Source organism: Phyllostomus discolor, chromosome 1 (genome assembly GCF_004126475.2).
Source record: "Phyllostomus discolor isolate MPI-MPIP mPhyDis1 chromosome 1, mPhyDis1.pri.v3, whole genome shotgun sequence".
NCBI lineage: Eukaryota > Metazoa > Chordata > Mammalia > Chiroptera > Phyllostomidae > Phyllostomus > Phyllostomus discolor.
Window position 1 is genome coordinate 157,053,372 of NC_040903.2, and position 20,089 is coordinate 157,073,460.

Genomic DNA, 20,089 nt, shown 5'->3' on the forward strand with positions numbered 1-20,089 from the left:
TAAATAAAATCTTAAGTTCAGTTATCATTTATTCAATTATATATTCACCCACACATTGAGTATTTTGTATTAAGTATTCTTAAATTTATTTTTTTCCTTTTTAAAAGATTTATTTATTTTTAGAGAGGGGAAGGAAGGGAGAAAGATAGGGAACATCAATGTGTGGTTGTCTCTTGAGTGTCCCCCACTGGGAATCTGGCCCACAACTGAGGCATGTTCCCTGACTGGGAATCGAACCAGTGACTCTGATTTGCAGGCTGGCACTCAGTCCACTGAGCCACACCAGCTAGGGCAAGTATTATTCTAATAACTCCCCAGCCAGTAGACATTTGTGAGCATGGAGTGTTTTTGTCGTCATAGAGTTTAGAATTTAGTAACAAACACAGCATGAATGAAATAATTTTCAGCTATGTGATTGCATATTTGATAAGTGGATTATATGCTGTGACTAATGTCATGAAGGAAAAGCAGTGTTATGAAAACATGTAACAGGGGGACTGGCCTAATTTGGAGGATCAGGGAAGGCTTCCCTGAGGAAGTGAGAACTGAGTTGAGGTTTGAAAGCTAAGTAGGAGGGAGCCAAGTAAAGAAATTAAGAGTGTTTTGGTCAAGGTGAACAGTATGTCAAGGACCTTAAGCAGAAGGATGCTTACTTGATACATTCAGGGACCTGAAGAATGCCTGTGTGTCTGGAGCATAGACCGCAAAGGAATGAACACAGGCGATTAATGGAATAGGAAGAAGCTATAGAGATGGGCAGAGGGCAGATGTATCTTTTTATAAGTTTTGTTAAGAATTTTGTTTCTCATCCTAAAAGCAACCAGAAACACTTGAGGAGTTTTAACCTGGGTGTTCCCTTTAATCCTAATTTCTAGTATATTCCACTAATGTTTTTGCCCCTTTCTTTCCATCCTTACAGCCACCATGTTTGGCCAGAGCCCATCTCCTTATTTTGGGATTACTATAGTAGTCTTAACTGGTGCTTGTACTTCCAGTTTTCCTACACCAATCCATTGTGCACAGATGGTTGTTTCTAGACTCAAAACAAGCTGCTCCTGGACTCCTTTAGGTTTAAAGTAGAATGCTCTTAACCTGATGTATTTCGTTTAAAATTGGGTAGGGGGATGGAATTTTCCCATAGAATGTGAAAAAGATAGTCAAATGAGAAAAAAATATTACAAAATAATAAGGAAGAAATATAACTTTACAGTGCACTTCAAAAACTAGTTATCAGGACAGCACCTCCAAGCCCAACAGAAGTAGCAGTTATCTGCAGATCGCTTTTTAGCTAATGCTGTGTGACCCCAGACAGAACACAGGCAGTGGGTGACCTTGGATGTGCCAACAGCAATCAAGTCTCAATTCCAAGAGGAGGGTGTACACAGCCTACACAGTGGGTGCACCTTGAGTTACCCAGCTTGGGTAATAGGGGGAGGCTGTGCCACTGGATCCTACAGGACACCTATTACATTAAGCCATTCTATCAAGCCTGGGAGACATAGTAGCTCAACCTAATAATATAGAAACAAACAAAGGGAGACTTCAAAAGTTAGGAGACAAAGAAATATGGCCCAAATGAAAGAACAGACCAAAACTCCAGAAAAAGAACTAAACAAAATGGAGACAAGCAATCTATCAGATGCAGAGTTCAAAACACTGGTTAAAAGGATGCTCAAAGAACTTATGAGGACCTCAGCAGCATAAAAAAGATTCAGTCAGAAGCAAAGGATACACTAATTGAAATAAAGAACAGTCTGTAGGGAATTAACAGTAGAGTGGATAAAGCTAAGAATTAAATTAGCAATTTGGAACATGAGGAAGCAAGAAGCAACCAATCAGAACAGCAAGAAGAAAAAAAGAATCCAAATAAATGAAGATAGTGTAAAGAGCCTCTGGGACAACTTTAAGTGTACCAACATTTCCATGATAGGGATGTTGGAAGGAGATGAGAAAGAGCAAGAAATTTTAAACCTATTTGAAAAAATAATGAAAGAAAATTTTCCTAACTTAGTGAAGGAAATAGTCATGCAAGTCCAGGAAGCACAAAGAGTCCCAAACAATATGGACCCAAAGAGGCCCATTCCAAGACACACCATAATTAAAATGACAAAAATTAAATGCAAAGAGAGAATCTTAAAAGCAGTAAGAGAAAAGCAGTTAGTTACCTAAAAGGGTGGCCCCATAAGACTGTCAGCTGATTTCTCAAAAGAAACTTTGAAGACTAGAAGGGATTGGCAAGAAATATTCAAAGTGATAAAAAGAAAGGACCTATAACCAAGATTACCCAGCAAAGCTATCATTTGGAATTGAAGGAGGGATAAAGTGCTTCCCAGATAAAGTTAAGTTAAAGGAGTTCATCATCACCAAACCAGTATTGCATGAAATGTTAAATGGTCCCCTTTAAGAAGAAGAAGATAAAAATATGAACAGTAAAATGTTAATAAATACATATCTATCAACAGCTGAATCTAAAAAAAAATAACCTACAAGCAGAACAAAAACAGTTACAGATAGAACATTTTGATAGTTGCCAGATGGGTTGCTAGGTGAAAAAGGTGAAGGGATTAAGAGGCACAAATTGGTAGTTACTGAATAGACATGGCGATATATATATAGCCATGCACCATATATACTAGCATATATATATATATATATGCAGGACCCATGGACATGGAGAATGGTATGAGGATTACCTGAGGGAGTGGGGTGGGGCTGGGTGGAGGGGAACAGAGGGAAATTTGAGACAGCTGCAATAACATAATATATAATAATAAAAAGTTAGTTATCAGTGTAGAAATAAATTCTGTAGCCAAGGGGGTGGGGACACAGCATGGTTTAGCTTCTATCCTGCTCTACCCCCAAAATCCATACTGGTGAATTGACCAAACCCTGAGATTTCACCTGTATTCTCAAAACTAGAGAGAAGCACATGATGCAGAGCTGGATGTGATATGTTTTTTTCTATTGAGTGAGGAATAAGGAAATGGCTGCTGTGGAAAAATGGGTCAAAAGAGGGGTAAGGAGTGAGAATAATAGGACTAACTCTACAAAGGAGATTTTCTTGGTCTATGGAGTGGTATATGAGGGGGTCCCCCCAAAAACCCTGGAATTATCTTCTGCAGGGTGGACCCCTTGTATTACAGGCTTCCCCCTGCTAGGTGAGTGTTCTAGAAACCCATCTATGTACCAGCTTGCATTGTTTGAGAGGCTGTGTTTGGCTTCAATGAATTTTTTTTTGAAGACACTCTCAACACATTTGCCTTTCACTATGGGTGAGCACACCTGCTCACACCATGCTGCATGTTCAGTTTTTGACCAAAAATGGCATGACCCCGTGCCCAATCGTCTCTGTTGACCTGATCTTCCCCAAGCAACTTTTTTTGTTTTCCTGGATGAAAAAAATCCTTAAAGGGAAACATTTTGCCAATGTAGAAGAGGTGAAACCAAAACCAGCAGAATCACTACAAGTCATCAAAATTGATGGGTTCAAAAACTGTTTTGAGCAGTGGAAAAAACATCTTGATAGATGTATTATGTCAAATGGAGAGTACTTTGAAGGTGATTGAAATTTAAACAAGTAAGAATAAATACACAATTTTTAAAATATAAATTCCGGGTTTTTTGGAGGTTCTCTCTTATAAGCCACTTTCCACCCAACCTTGCTGAGTACGTGGTAAGAATCCTGGTATAAAATAGTGAACAAAATCTCAGAGACTAGGAATTACAACAAATATTGCTTATTGTTTCAGCTAAAATCATTTGTTCACCTCCTCCTTCCTGCCCCCTTCTTTTTTTCTGGGCAAAAGAAAAGTCTGTCCTTTTCTGAGAAAAAATGAACTGGTATGAGACACTAGGAGAGTGAGTATGTTATATCAGAGCAACTAATGAGGACAGAGCAATTCAAGCATGATGAAAATGAAAAGAAATGACATAGCAACTAGACAAACACTATAGCAAAAACAACAAAAGAACCTAGCATACAAAGACAAACCTAGAAGAAGAAAAAACTTAAGGAAAGGAAGGAAATTCTTCTCAGTTGTTCCACTAGTAGAGCTGCACTAGTATGGAACTGCACTAGTCATATGGGACTATTTATATTTAAATTAATTAAAATAGAAAATCTAGTTCTTCATTTACACTAGACATATTTCAGATACGTTTTTTCCCCCCTGTGCCCATGCACTTCAGATACTTAATATCTGCACTTAGCTAGTGGATACCATGTTGGACAGTACATAAATAAGACATTTTTATCATCTTAGAAAGTTCTTTTGGACAGTGCTGCTATGGAGAAAGTTAATAACATAAATCAGGTAAAATAAAACTCAAGGAAGAAATAATAAAACAACAGAATGAGATGGAAAAGGAGATTGCAGGATTAAGGAAACAAATTGAAGAGCAGTGGAGCTAGTAAATTAGACAAAGGCAAGGAACAGAGTAGACATTTCTGGAGATTAAATTACAGACATTAAGGAAAGATTGGAAGTAATATCACAGATGAAAAAAGGGTTTAAGAGACAAGCCATTAGTAAAAGAAAGAAAAAGAGAACCCCAGAAATGGAACAGAAGATACATTTAAGTGTATTTTTCTGAAAGGACAGGATTGAATTGTAGATTGAATGTGTACACCAAGTTCTAGAAAAATTTGAGACTTTAAGGATAAAGAATTCTTTAGGCAGAAAAGAACAGGTTATATTCAAGGGGAAAAGCCAGGCTTGCCTCAGTTTTCTATAGCAACATTTCATATAATGTCTACAAAATTCTGAAGGAAGAAAGTATGGTCCCAGTACTTACCCAGACCAAGCTATTGTTCTAATGTAAAGGCAGCAGGTAGGTATTCATACATGTGAAAAAACTAAAAAAAATGTAAGGCCTATGAGTTTCTCTGGAAGAAAATGGCTTGACAGTAAATCTCAGCCAATTAAGAGTAAATCAAAATGAATTCAGGAATGGAGAAGCTTGACAAAAGAATTGATGATAAACACTGACTCCATTTAAATGCAGAACTAAAACAACTGTATAGACTATGGTTACAGAAGTGAATATAAATGTGATTTTCTTGAACAAAATAAAAGTAATATAACAGCCCTGGCCCGTGTAGCTCAGTTGGTTGGAGCATTGTCCTGTAAACTGAAAGGTTGCGGGTTGGATTCCCAGTCATGGCACATACCTAAGTTACAGGTTTAATCCCCAGTCTAGGCACATATGGGAAGCAACCAATCAGTGTTTCTCTTTCACACTGATGTTTTTCTCCCTCTTTCTTTCCCTCCCCCTCTCTCTAGAGTCAATAAGCATGTCCTCAGGTGAGGATAAACAAAATAAGTAAAATAAAATAACAATAAAATATAGAGATGGAGAAAGGAGATCGAAGAGAGATGAGAATAATGTCTTGATCAATAGAAATCATCTAAAATTGAGACATGGTTAAAAATAAACATAATGACTATAACTGCTTTACATATTATTTTTTCTGTTTTAGGAGATATATTTTTTAAAGAAATACTAGAAGTTCAAAAATTCCTTTAGCCTAATTTTCTTTTATTATTTTGAAGTATAGCTAAATTTAATACTTTTAATAATGGCATATGTAGCATGATCTTATTTTTTTTCTAAATTTCTTCTCTGTCATTCTATAAATATAAGTACCTATAAAGATATGTGTAATGACCACTTAGTATTTTAATGGTAATTTTGGATTTGGAGTAATTTTTTTAAACTTTGTATATTTTCATGTTGTGTGAGTTCTTTATAACAACAGACAGTTTTGTTTTTCTAAAAAATAAAATCTATAAACAAATATGTGAAGGTGTTAACAGTGTTAAACTTTGGATAGGAGGAGTATGTGTGGTTGTAACATTTTGTCTGTCTTTTCCTTACAAATTCTTCTGTTTATTTTAAAACTTAAACTAGACTTCTGGTTAAAATGGAGGTGTAGGTAGACACACTTTGCCTCCTTGCGCAGCCATAGAAAAAATTACAAGATTGCAAAACTAGTAACTCCCAGAACCATCAGAAAATTGAGCTGTATGGAAGTCTGACAACCAAGAATTTAAAGAAGACACATTTCTCCAGATGGGTGGGAGGGGTGGAGTTGCAGAGATGGGTGGAAAGGCAGTGTGGTGCAAAAAGTTAGTGGTGGCAGTGGTGGCAGCAGAATGGATGGGAAGGATGCCTTTGGAGTGAGTGATCCTAACCCCAGGTTGTGCAGCCCAGGGTTCCAGCACTGGGAAGATAGATCCTCATTACTTCTGGTTGTAAAAACCAGTGGGGATTGGGGCAGCAGAAGAAACTGCCAGATTTTTGCTGCTTACAGGGCCACCATGGTCTTAGAATGTATGCAAACCTACCCACTCCGGGATTCACTGCCAGGGCAGCAGATGGAAGGGCACCAGCTGCACATGGAAAGAAGGTGAAGTGACTGGAATGGGGCAAATGCCAGCCGAACTGCCAGAAGGTGGGTGGTGGCATTGTCCCCTCTCTAAACTTTCCCCACAAAGCCACAAAGTGGTGAAGCAGGTTCCTCACCCTAGCAATTACCTAAGGCTCCGTCTCACACAATTTGCAGATGCCTTTTCTACATAGGCCACACTACTAAGACAGGAAGTAAAAGCAGCTCTACCTAATACATAGAAACAAAGACAGGGAGGCTGCTAAATTGAGTAGACAAAGAAATATGGCCCAAATGAAAGAACAGAATAAAACCCCAGAAAAGAACTAACGTAATGGAGATAGCCAACCTATCAGATGCAGAGTTCAGAACATTAGTTATCAGGATGCTAAGAGAACTCCTTGAGTATAGCAAAAAAAAAAAAAAAAAGAAGAAGAAGAAGAAATGATGATTACATCAAGTGAAATAAAGAATAATCCACAGGAAACCAACAGACAAAGGAAGGAAGCTGGGATTCAAACCAACAATTTGGAATATAAGGAAGAGATAAACATTCAACCAAAACAAAAAGAAGAAACAAGAATTAAGAAAAAACGAGGGTAGGTTTAGGAATGTCTGGGACACCTCCAAACATGCCAACATCTGAATCAGGGATGCCAGAAGGAGAAGAGGAAGAGCAAAAAATTGAAAACTTATTTGAAAAAATAATGAAAGAAGACTTCCCTAATTTGGTGAAGGAAATAGATATACAAGTCCAGGAAGTACAGGGAGTCCCAAACAAATTGGACCCAAAGAGGGACACACCAAGACACATCATAATTAAAATGCCAAAGTTTAAAGATGAAGAGTCTTAAAAGCAACAAGAGGAAAGAAGAGAGTTACCTACAAAGGAATTCCCATAAGACTATCAGCGGATTTCTCAAAAGAAACTATGCAGGCATGATGGGACTGGCAAGATGTATTCAAAGTGATGAAAAGCAAGGACCTAAAACTTAGATTACTTTATCTAGCAAAGCTATCATTTAGAATGGAGGGGTAGATAAAGTGCTTCCCAGACAAGGTAAAGCTAAAGGAGTTGATCACCACTAAGCCATTATTATAGGAAATGTTAAAGGGAATTATTTCTGAAAAAGAAGATCAAAACAAGGAACTTTAGAAAGGCAACAAATTCACAACTCTCAACAGCTTAATCTAAAAAAATAATAATAAGCAAACAACCAGAATAGGTACAGAATTATAAATATGGTGATCATTTGGAGAGTTATCAGCTGGGTGGGGGAAGAGGGAGATTGGAGGAAATGGTGCAGGGATTAAGAAGTATAATTGGTAGGTACGAAACAGACTGGGGCATGTTAAGATAGTATAGGGAATGGAGAAGCCAAAGAACTTACACACATGACCCATGGACATAAACTAAGAGGGGAATTCCTGGAGAGAATGGGGGTACCAGGCAGAGAGGGGCAAAGGGGGAAAAATTGGAACAACTATAAGAGCATAATCAATAACATAAAAAATGAAAAAGAAGAAAACAAAAATGGTGGAGTATTTTGCAGCAAACTCAGCCAGATTTGGAGATGGATAGTTGCTTTGGTTCATAATACAATGTATGGCATAGAATATAACTTAGATCAGAAAAGTGATGATTTAATCCAGTTGTGGAAATGAAAATTCTTACATGTAAAATATTAATGTGGAAACTCAAATACATGCATTTTCATGGTATATTTAGAAGACAAACTATTTCTAAACTCATATTTTGTCCTCGTACCTAATACCTTGTGAAAACTATTCTAAGAATGCTAGGTGTACCCATATCACATAGCAGTGCACTTAGGAAGCAAAATGATAATGGTATTTGATACGGGTCTTTTTTTTTTTTTTGGTGGTAAGGAATAATACTATGTGTAAAGTAAAAAGTAGACCTCTCATTTCCTGACAGTTTTATGAACTGAAGTTATCCCAAGTAGTAATTTTTTTCTTCTGTATAATGAAAAAACTATCTAATTTCAAAAAAAATGAAACTGTTAAATGTGACTTCTTGTTGGATTGAAAATTAGAGAAAAAGTAGCTTTTGATAGTATAAACTTTCTAGTTCTGATTTTCTGAATGGGAGGTGGGTACAATGATAGGCTAAGTAAAGACGAATAATACAGATGTAAATTGTTTAGATGCCATGACATAGAAAATATTACTGCTTTTCATTAGTTTTTGTCCCTGTCCCTTTCCCCAACTGTCTTCCAGACTCACCAACCTAAAGAAGATGGAGTTTATGTTTTTCAACCCCATAGTCAGCCGGTTAGTTGTCTTTACTTCTCACCTGCCAATCCGGCTCACATACTGTCCCTGAGCTATGATGGCACACTACGCTGTGGGGATTTTTCCAAGGCTGTTTTTGAAGAGGTAAATGTTAATGTGTTTATATGTTGATCTCAGATGCTATTCTGGATTCTTTATGAAATGCCAACATGAATAATTATTATACCAGTCAGATTGGGTAAGATGGTAGTGACTTTGGAACTACACCTCCTAAGTCCCAAACCATCTATTACTACTAGTGTAACCTTGGCAAGTTACTTAACCTCTTTGTGGTTAATTTTCCTTAGTTGTTAAATAGTATAGTATCTTATAGGTCAAGAGGATTAAATGCTGATAATGAGTTAGTGCAGTAGAGTACTTAGAACAGTCTGGCACATAAGGTTTTCTCTTATTATTTTTATTTTTTCAAAAAGCTTTTAAATAAAAAGAACTCTTTTTTTTAGGCTTAACACATACTTTTCCATTCAGGAAAAAATATATTGGAATATAATTATACTTCTTTTGATCATTGCTGGCCTTTGCAGATACGAATTTTGTGGAGATGAGTTTTAGAAGTGACATAAAAGACTGTAGAAACTCATCACTGCATAGTACTATATTACATTCTACCTAAAACTTTTGGCTTGTAACATAACACAGAAACTACAAAATTTGGTTTTCTCTAGTCTTCTAGTTAAGATTTATCATGTCTTATATACCATATGTACCGGGGTTAGCTCAACTGTTTCTATCTGCTGAAGTTAGAATGAAAATCTGCCATTGGATGTTATATAATTGTGCTCTGGCAAGGAACAGATATCCAGGCTGTTTTATGCAGAAGATCTTAGGTCAAGTTGATCTGTAACCAAATTTATCTAAGTTTATTGTTAAGGATAAGGTCTTTTGCTGGGCTGGTCTAAACCCTGCTGGTCTAAATCCCTGTTTAAGAAATAGTTGAAAGATATTGGGCTCATGCTTGCTCACGGCCACTCCTCCTCCCAGAGGCACTCTGCCTAGATCACCACCAGGTGACTGACTTCTTGGAGGTTTTCTAACCAGTTTGACCTCTGGCAGGGTTGGCCAGAGGCCTGGGGAATCCTCACATTGTTGGATCCCAGTGATCAAGTTTTGGCCTACTACTTAAATGTCTACTGCTTAATGCTTACAACAAACATATCAGTTGAGGTGCTTAACCATATCAGATTTCCTTAATAAGAGAATTCTCATAAATCAAACTCTTTCCTTAACATTGAATTTAATCTTTGTGAAACTTAGATGTAGGTTTAGTGACCTTTTGTAGTCAGCTTCCTCTCCCTTCCTGAAGTCCCTAGCAACCACTGATGTGATTACTATGTCCCTGTAATTTTGCCTGTTACAGAATGTTGAGTGAATGGAATCATTTGGAATGTAGCTTTTTGTGTTTGGTTTCTTTCACCTAGCCTGACACTTTCAAGATTCATTCATAATGTTGCATGCATTAGTATTTTGTTCCTGATACTACTGATTGAACAGTTATCTTGTGTTAGACATTAACTTGAGTGTGCTTTTTATATGTTATTAAGCTTTATAACACCTTATGAAATAGTAGGTAATGTTATCTCATTTAACAGTTGAAAAACTGAGGTAAAGGGGTTTATTAGTTCACTCAAGGACATAAATGGCAGAACTAGAATTTGCACTTGGGTCTGTCTGACTCCAAAGCCTTAACACTTAACCATTTTAATATACTGACTGAATACTTCCAGTTTCATTTGTGGGTTTTGGGGGTGTATGGTGGTTGGGATGCCTTTGGTATATTACTTGGATAATCTCAGTTTATAATATTATTAAAACTAAAAATCAGCAGTAGTTCATGATTCAACAATGAGAATTGTGGTCCTCCTCTCTCAGTTGAGTACTGACACATTTTACATTTATTTTTTAATCCTTATGTGTGTGAGCCCCGAAACCAAAGTGATAGTGGATTATAAGTGATTAAAAATAATAATACACATTCATGATAAAACATTTATTGTAAATAGGGTATGTAGAACAAATCTGCCCTTTCCCCATTTTCCCATCCTTGTGTTTTTTGGGTGTATTTCCAGAAAGTACACATGTGCTTACAAGCATACAGAGATTTTTTTCTTTGCACTAGTATAGTATGGATTCATACTATATACATACTTTTTTGCAACTTGTTTTTTGCACTTACTAGTATATCTTGGGCAGCTTGTAGTATAAGTCTTCCCTATTCTTTTTATCATTGTACAGTATTTCAAAGTAGAGATGTACCATCATTTATTTAACAGCATCTCTTGGTGGACATTTAGATGATCTCTTTTTTTTTTTAAGATTTTATTTATTTATTTTTTTAGGGAGGGAAGGCAGGGGGGAGAGAGAGAGAGAGAGAGAGAGAGAGAGAGAGAGAGAGAGAGAGAGAGAGAGAGAGAGAGAGAGAGAAACATCAATGTTTGGTTGCTGGGGGTTATGGCCTGCAACCCAGGAATGTACCCTGGCTGGGAATCGAACCTGGGACACTTTGGTTCCCAGCCCGCGCTCAATCCACTGAGCTACGCCAGCCAGGGCTAGATGATCTCTTATTGCTATCATAAGCAGTTTTGCAGTAGGCATCCTTATTTATATCCAGTGAAATTATTAGGTATGGAGCATTAGATATTTTGATAGATGTATCCTGCTCAGCTGTCAAATTTTGTATGTCTTTATACTTACTTCCACCAAGAGTAGGTGAGCATTCAGCCATATATCTTGGACTTTATTGGCAAAGTTACTTGTTATTTAAGGTATTTCAGTTGTGTAGAATTCAAATTCAGTCCATTTTGTATTAAGTTTCACAGGGTAGATCTGCAACTGAGGTTTGTTGGATTTAAGAGACTTGGGATGTAGCCTTGACATAGTTGGATGGGCCATTTGATTTGGGTCAGTCTCACAGCTGATCAGTGCTTCAGTTTCCATCTCTGTAAGTGGGGATGATCATGTTGCCCTGTGCTTCCTGTGGGATGGAGGATAAATGAAGTTATTGGGTAAAGTGTTTCATAACTTAAAAAAAGATTTTATTTATTTATTTTTAGAGAGAGGGGAAGGGGAAGAGAAAGAGAGGAAGAGAAACATCAATGTGTGGATGCCTTTCACATGCTGCATACTGGGAACCTGGCTCACAACCTAGGCATGTGCCCTGACTGGGAATTGAACCAGTGACCCTTTGGTTCCCAGTCCAGCGCTCAATCCACTGAGCCACACCAGCCAGGGCTTCATAACTTTTGAATGAAAGAATTTATGCACTGGCTTTCTTTAAAAGAAGAGTTATATAAAATTGATTGTTACTTATATCCTTTAGGTATACAGAAACGAGAGAAGTAGCTTTTCCTCCTTTGACTTCTTGGCCGAAGATGCCTCCTCTTTAATAGTAGGACACTGGGATGGAAGTATGTCATTAGTGGATAGAAGGACACCTGGAGCTTCTTATGAAAAACTTATCAGTTCTTCTATGAGAAAAATAAGAACTGTTCATGTCCATCCAGTGCATAGACAGTATTTCATAACTGCAGGATTGAGGTATGTTCTTCATAAAACTTTATGATATCAGGCCTTTTAATGTTGGGAAAAATGTTTCACTTTTGTTGTAAAAGACATCTGGCTTTCATGATACACACAGCTGAATAATCTTCCTTTGTATACAGAGTTTTTTTTAGTATCTTTTTTTAAAAGATTTTATTTATTTAGAGAGAGGGGAAGGGACCTGGCCCACAACCCAGGCATGTGCCCTGACTGGGAATCAAACTGGGAACCTTTTGGTTCACAGGCTGGCACTCAGTCCACTGAGCCACACCAGCCAGGGCTTGAGTATCATTTTTTAAAAATGAAATATTCTTTTGGATATAATAAATAAGTGAAAGTATTGAAACAGGTACACATTTTTATTTTCCTTAGCATCGTATGCATTTACTTCTGATCTTTTGAGAAGAAAACTTGTAAAAAAAGTTATATGTGACCTATAACTTGTTGGTCTGTGTTAATTTTTTTCTTGGAGAGATTGGAAAACCAACTGGATTCTTGTCTGTCTATACCCACTGGTTACATTATTATGCTATAGTTTTTGGAATTTTTCTAAAATTTTAACTTTGCTAGTGTTTATAAAAATACAGAAGATTAGAGAGTTCTATCTTAATTGTTCTTCAATGTAGTGAGTATTTGAGTGTCTAATTTATTCTAGACACTATTCTAGTGGCTTATTAGATGGACTGTGGTAACACGGAATCATTTTTTTTTTCATTACAGTGATGTTCATCTTTATGATGCTAGGCGCCTGAATCCCAAGGGAAGCCAGCCTTTGATTTCTTTGACTGAACACACAAAGAGCATCGCTTCTGCTTATTTTTCACCTTTTACTGGTAACAGAGTAGTGACCACATGTGCTGATTGTAAGCTGAGGTAAATTGGAAAGACAGAAATAGGCTGTTAAAAGAATCTAAAATATCTGTAGTTACTGTGTCAATAAACCAGTAGCTTTGTTTACTGCTGCTCCCTGTTCAATCACTAGTGGTATTGTTTTATAACTATAGATAGGTTCCTGGAGGTCATTGACCTATATTTGATGGCTTTTCAGAAGTTTTTGTGTCTGGAAATGTCCTTGAGATTGGCAAGGAAGGTCTGTAGCTAACCTGGAGAATTGATGTCAGGCCTCCCTTTCAGCAGTGAACAATCCCAGAAATCCCAATGAGAGCAGGCTCATGATACCTTGAAAGGGAAGTAATTTTAGCGCGGGGAGAAGCTCACTCTTTGGGGATGGTAGGTTCTACCCGACAAGTGAAGTGCTGAGTGGAAGCTGCAGAGCCCCAGGACATGTGCAGACAGAAAAGATACAAAAACTGGACTTCTATATAGACTAGTAGGTACAGTTTTATGGTTTCAGCTTTGCTACCTTTCTATAGCTACTTCTTAAAAGTGGATTTAAAAATGTAAGTAAATCAGTTGAATCAAAAATAGAAAATAATGTCAATAAAAAAAGATGTGATGTTAATGCAGCCACAAAGAAAAATGATTGTGTTCTCTTCCTGAGTCCTTGATTTTGCTTAACATTGCAAGCATTTCTCAATTTACGAGAATTTTACCTTAAGTGATTTTGGAATTGACTAATTATTTTTACATCAAGGATCCATTGAATGTATACTGTGAGCCAGGCTCTAGAAAGGCACCTGATTTCAATTTAGACCCATCTGTTGGGAAGAGCTTGGTCTGCAGTGTGTAGCATGTACTCAGTTTGTTTCTAGTAAAGTCTTTGCACATTACCAGGTGATGCATTAAGAGATTTAGTCACCAGGCAGTGAGCTACCTTGTTTGTGTCATTCCTGTTCATTTGCACTATAGAGTTTACTCTCATTACATTAGCTGTTAGGGATTGGCTTTTTGGTCATCTAATTAGATGGTAAGCTCTAGTCCCAAGAAGCTGCACTGGAATAGCTAGGTACGAGGAAAAGGGGGAAGGAGGTAGTGATGTGGTTCGTTTCTTTCTGCCAGCGTACCTGGTGGATGGAGGCTCTGGGCTCTTCCAGCTGCTTCACCAGACCTCCTACCCTTGTGTGGGTCTAATTCTCATCAGCATCTGGAAATGACACAGCCAGACCCTCAGTTGATGAGTCTCATGAGGAAATGGTTCTTGATTCATTCATGTACTTTTAGATTATTTGTGCATTTTTAGACCACATCCCTTATGTATGATCTATATTATTGTGAATCTGAATATAGTTTAGAATCCAGATTACTTTAGAGCACAGGTGGCAAACACAAGGCCCACAGGCTGAATCTGGCCCTCCACCTCGTTTTTTCTGGCCTGGCACCTTGTTTCTACCTGGTGGCAGCACTTAATTCTTGCTTAACTGTTAAGGAGTAGTTACATTTATACAGTCCTAAAATTACATTTGGCCTTTTGAAGGCAACCATGAGGCTGATGTGGCCCCTGGTGAAAATGAGTTTGACACCCCCGCTTTAGAGTGTGCATTTTAAGTGTGGAGTAATAGTGTTTAAATAAACTATTTCTACACTACACGATAAGCATTGAATTTTATAATATTCTTTGTAATTTTTATTAAATATATTAGCTGATATTAGATCCTGATTCTATATATGTTAAAATAACAGTCATATTCCATGTCATGAACCAATGAAAAGATTATTAAACACACTGATGTTATTTCAGAAAATTTACAAAAAACAATAAAAAGAGCGTTACTTTATTCTTGTTCTTGATTTTGCAGAATCTTTGACAGCAGCTGTATGTCCTCTCAGATTCCTCTCCTCACCACCATCAGGTAAGTTTCCAGATGCCAAATAATGTAGACTCTGGATTACTATGGGCTATTTGTTGGAGTTCATGCACTAGACACTGATTGTCAAAGAGATGTAATAGGTCTGATTGTTGTGTTACATTGTGTAAGTGTTGCAGGTTGCTACTTCCTCTCCAGTCCAGAAAGGGTTCTTGCTTCCAGGTTCCCTGTGTTTATAAAGAGGTTCAATCTCTTTCAGTCAGTAGCTGTTCTCTGCAGCTGGGTGGTTATTTTTGGTTAAGGTGAATGACTTTATTCCATTCTGCATTATTCATGTTATATTATTAAAGAAGATGGTAACTGCTCACTTTTTGATGAGCACCCTCTCACTTACTTTATTTCTTTGGTTACCCTCTTTTTATATATATGCTACTTTTAATGTATCTATTTTACATGAAACTTTACTGGATGCCTTTTTCCTAAACATCCCTCTTTATCTTTATTTATTATGTTGGGGACAGGGCAAGCAATAAATGTTGATTGTTGCTTCAGGAGTTTTATAGTCTATAGAGGCTACATTTTAAGTGTATTTGTTTCTGTTTCACAAACTTCTTAAGTTACTTTTTTCAAACTTTATCCTAGTTTATTAGTTTCTAATGTGTATTTTTATTTATGTATTTATTACTTTTTTACTTTTATTAGTATTTATTTTATGCTGAATTTACTCCCGGGCCATAAGTTTTTGTTTGTTCAGTTTCTTCTGGGACATCTTACTCTGGTGCAACCTCCTCATCTGGTTCAGGAACAACCTGCTCTTTGTCAGGAAGGAGCGTCTCAGTGCGGCAGGGAGAGCTCCTGTGTGGGTTCACCCGCCCGTGTGCTTTGTAGGTTCTATGCTGCATCTTGGGAGCTTTGTTCACCTGCATGTGCTCAAGGACCAGAGAGTCCACATCTACACCCTTAAGTTCAGCATTACTCTCTGCACTTTTAAGCATGTGCAGCAAAAACTCATCACTGTTTTTGGGCCACCAACCCTGTGTCTGGCCCCTGTATTTGGCCTGGGCACGCTTACCAACCCCACCATTGTAACGACAGAACGGCACACATTGCTTCTGTAAAGTGACACCCTTTGGGTATGTGGTGGCTTTTTGCATGTGCATACCCTTGATGGCCTGGGCAGTTTCACAAGTGTTCTTAAAGTGAACGTGAAGATTTGAACCTCTTGTTTTTGCATGATTTTGTGGGGTTTTCTGGGTCAAGTGAATAGTGAATCATTTTCAGAGGTCACCTCTGGCTGCTTTTGTAGTCTAGAGTATATTTTTAAAAAAATTTATCTAGGGTGATGAATCTGGAGTCAGATTGAATTTTCACTGAAGATAGCACTATTGAGGGATAGTGGGAAATTTGGTTCTCTGTAGTCCATACTTTAATAAGAAAGGGCTGTTAATGGTATTAAGGTATAGAGAGTAAAAGGGCAGTACTTTTCTTTCTGCTTTGGAGAGCAGTAAAGAGCCCTAAATGTATTTTTTACAATTTTAATTTATTTTTAGTTGTGGTTATAAACCACCTTAACCATTTTTAATGTGCAGTTCAATAGTGTTAAGTATATTTGCATTGTTGTATAACAGATTTTTAGAACTTTTAATGTTACAAAACTGAAACTTCTATGTACATTAAACATTAGTTCTTCCTTCCCTCTCCCTCAGACCTGGACAACCATTGTTAATTTCCATTTCAATCATTTTGACCTCTTTAGATACTTCATGTGAGTGATATATGGTATTTGTCACAATGTGACTGACTTCACTTAGCATAATATGCTGGAAGTGCATTCATGTTCTAGCATGTGACAGTGTTTCCTGTTTTTAAGACTCCATAATATTCATGTATGTCTGTGCCTCATTTTTTATCTGTTGTGGACATTTGGGTTGGTTCTACCTCCTGATTATTATGAAAAATGCTGCAGTGAACATGGGTGTGCAAATATCTCTTCAAATCCTGCTTTGAATTATTTTGAATAGATACTAGAAGTGGAGTTTAAATGGATCATGTGGTAATTCTTTTTTTAATTGAGGAAACTCCATACTATTTTTATGTTTATAAAATTTTTATTTACTTTTGGAGAGAGGGTAAGGGAGGGAGAAAGAGAGGGAGACAAACAGCAATGTGCGAGAGATACATCGATCTGTTGCCTCTCGAGCTCCCCCAACTGGGACCTGACATGCAAACCAGACATGTGTTCTGGGAATCGGACCAGTGACCTTTTGGTTTGCAAGTCAGTGCCCAATCCATTGAGCAATGCCAATCTGAGCTCCATACTGTTTTTCCATAGCAGCCACATCATTTTACATTCCCACCAAGAATTGCGCTGACTGGTGTGGCTCAGTTGGTTGGAGCATCATCCTGTAACCAAAATGTTGCAGATTCGATTCCTGGTCCAGGCACGTGTGGGAGGCAACCAATAGTGTTTCTCTGTCACATCTGTGTTTCTCTCTCTCCCTTCCTTTCTCTTGGAAAGCAATGAAAAAATGCCCTCAAGTGAGAATTAAAAAAATGTACCCATGTTCTAATTTCTATATATTCACGAATACTTGTTTTCTCTTTTTTGTTTATGATTATCCTAATGGGTATGATGTTGAAAAGCTGATATTAAAAATCTTCTCATATGCTTATTGGCCATTTGTATATCTTTTTTGGAGAATTGTCTGTTCAAGTCTTTTGCCCATTTCTGTATTGGACTATTTTTGTTTTTGTTAGTGAGTTGTAGGAGTTCCTTACATATTTTGCATATTAACCACTTATCAAGTATGTGATTTACAAACACTTATCATTTTGTAGGGTGCCTTTTCGCTTTGTTGGTTGTTTTCTTTCATGCACAAAATTTTAAAGTTTGGTGTGGTCCTATTTGTCTGTTTTCGCTTTTGTTGCCTGTGCTTTTGATGTCATATCTAAGAAATTGCCAAATCCAAAGTCTGAAGCTTTTCCCCTATGTTTTCTTTTAGGAGTTTTATAGTTTAAGGTCTTATGTTAGGTCTTTAATTCATTTTGAGTTAATTTTTACTGTTCCACTTCATCTTTTGAATGTGGATATCCAGTATTCCCAGCACCATTTGTTGAAGAGACTCTCCTTCCTTATTGCACGGTCTTAGCACTCTTGTTAAAGGTGATTTGACCATATACATGAGAGTTCATTTCTGGACTTCCTATTCTTTTCCACTGGTTTGTATGTTGGTATTTATGCTGGTACCACACTGTCTTGAGTCCTATTGCTTTTTAGTATGTTTTTAAATCAGTAAATTTGAGGTCACCACATTTCCACCTTTGTTGTTGTTCTTCTTCTTTTTTAAATCCTCATCTGAGGACATGCTTATTGATTTTAGAGAGAGGAGAAGTGTGTCTATGTGTGGGATCTTTAAGGTTTTCTATATATAAGATCATACAAACAGACAACTTTACTTTTCCAATTTGGATGGGTGTCTTTTATTTCTCTTTCTAATATAATTGACTGTCATGTGACTGCTCAGAATGTGTCTCTCTTATCAGATGCTTGTCAGTTTAATAGTGACACTTCATGTGCAGAACACTCCATGTTACCTGTGAGGTTGTGAAGACCCATAAGTTAGGCAGATCATTGTATCTAGTCCTATCCAGTTTTCTAGTTTTACTGGATTTATATTCTGTTGAATAGAAGTCACAAAAGTGGGCATCCTTGCCTTTTTCCTGATCTTAGAGGAAAAGCTTTCAGTTTTTCACCATTGTGTATGACGTTAGCCATGGACTTTTCCTAATGGGCCTGTATTATGTTGAAGTGGTTTCCTTCTGTTTCTGGTTTGTTCAGTGTTTTTATCATGAAAGGGAATTGAATTTTGTCAAATGATTTTTCTGCATCAATTGAGATGATCATATGGTTTTTGTCCTTCATACTGTTAATGTGGTATATTACATTGATTTTTATTTTTAAGACTCTCACTTGAGAATATGTTTTCATTGATTTTAGAGAGGAAGGCAGGGAGAGAGAGAGATTGAGAGAGAACCATTGATTTTGTTTTTCCATTTATTTATATATTCATTGGTTGCCTCTTGTATGTGTCCTGACTGGGGATCAAACCTACAACCTTGACATAGGGCCTGAGTTTTGGTCTTGTAGGAAGGATGAGATTAGGTTGATGGTAACTCAGTAACTTAAAGAAGGAACTTGGTAGAGAAAATCAGCATTTAGGAGCAATACCATCTTTACTCTCTGCCCATTGCTACCCTGAGTTATTTACCACTTATTGTCTTAAATTGTTTTTTTCACTAGGCACAACACCATTACTGGGCGATGGCTGACCAGATTTCAAGCTGTGTGGGACCCTAAACAAGAAGACTGTGTCATAGTTGGCAGCATGGCCCATCCACGACAGGTGGAAATCTTCCATGAGACAGGAAAGCGGGTGCATTCTTTTCTTGATGGAGAATGCCTTGCCTCTGTGTGTTCCATCAATGCTATGCACCCAACTCAGTATATTTTGGCTGGAGGTAATTCCAGTGGGAAGATACATGTTTTTATGAGTTAAGAAAGTTGCTGGGTTTTTGGTTTAGCAATACTAGTTTGTTCAAATTAATTAGTGTTTGTTTAGCAAATATAAATTGCTTTATTAATAGCTATACTCAGAATGCTTTTTTTATTGAGGGAGAAACCTTGGAGATTGTTTCCACAGGATGGGAAGGAAATATGAGGGAGGCTATGATGCCTTCAGCACTTTAATCAGACAGTGTGTTGAGAAATTGTAACATTATCAGTTATAAAGCTTTGAATGATAAGAATTAAAAGCTTTTGTGGTCTGATATTGTTTTTAAAAAATTTATTGGAGTGACATTGGTTAATGATAACATCATGTATGTTTCAGGCATATGTCTTTATACTACCACATCTATATACTCTGCTGTGTGCTCACTGTCCAAAGTCTAGCCTTCTGGTACCATATATTTGACCCCCTTCACCCTCTTTGTTTTCCCCCAACCCCTCTTCTGTGGTAACCACTATCTGTTGTTTGTATATATGAGGGTTTTTTTGTTTGTTGCTTTTTGTTTTATATCCCACATATGCGTGAAGTCGTGGTTCTTGTCCTTTTATATTTAGCTTACTTTATTTAGCATAATA

At 37.2% G+C, this 20,089-nt stretch overlaps 1 protein-coding gene and 1 pseudogene across 1 annotated transcript in view; one reads left to right on the forward strand and one right to left on the reverse strand.

Moving 5' to 3' along the window:
• WDR76 (WD repeat domain 76) overlaps positions 1-19,878 on the forward strand; it is a 54,837-nt gene extending 34,959 nt beyond the window's left edge. The window contains exons 11-15 of the mRNA XM_028506157.2: positions 8,630-8,788; positions 12,021-12,238; positions 12,962-13,114; positions 14,938-14,991; positions 19,247-19,878. Coding sequence (XP_028361958.1) covers positions 8,630-8,788; positions 12,021-12,238; positions 12,962-13,114; positions 14,938-14,991; positions 19,247-19,502 — 840 coding nt within the window. The 3' untranslated portion in view covers positions 19,503-19,878. The remainder of the gene's footprint in view (positions 1-8,629; positions 8,789-12,020; positions 12,239-12,961; positions 13,115-14,937; positions 14,992-19,246) is intronic.
• LOC114491824 lies at positions 15,486-16,503 on the reverse strand (annotated as a pseudogene).
• Positions 19,879-20,089: the final 211 nt, after the last annotated feature.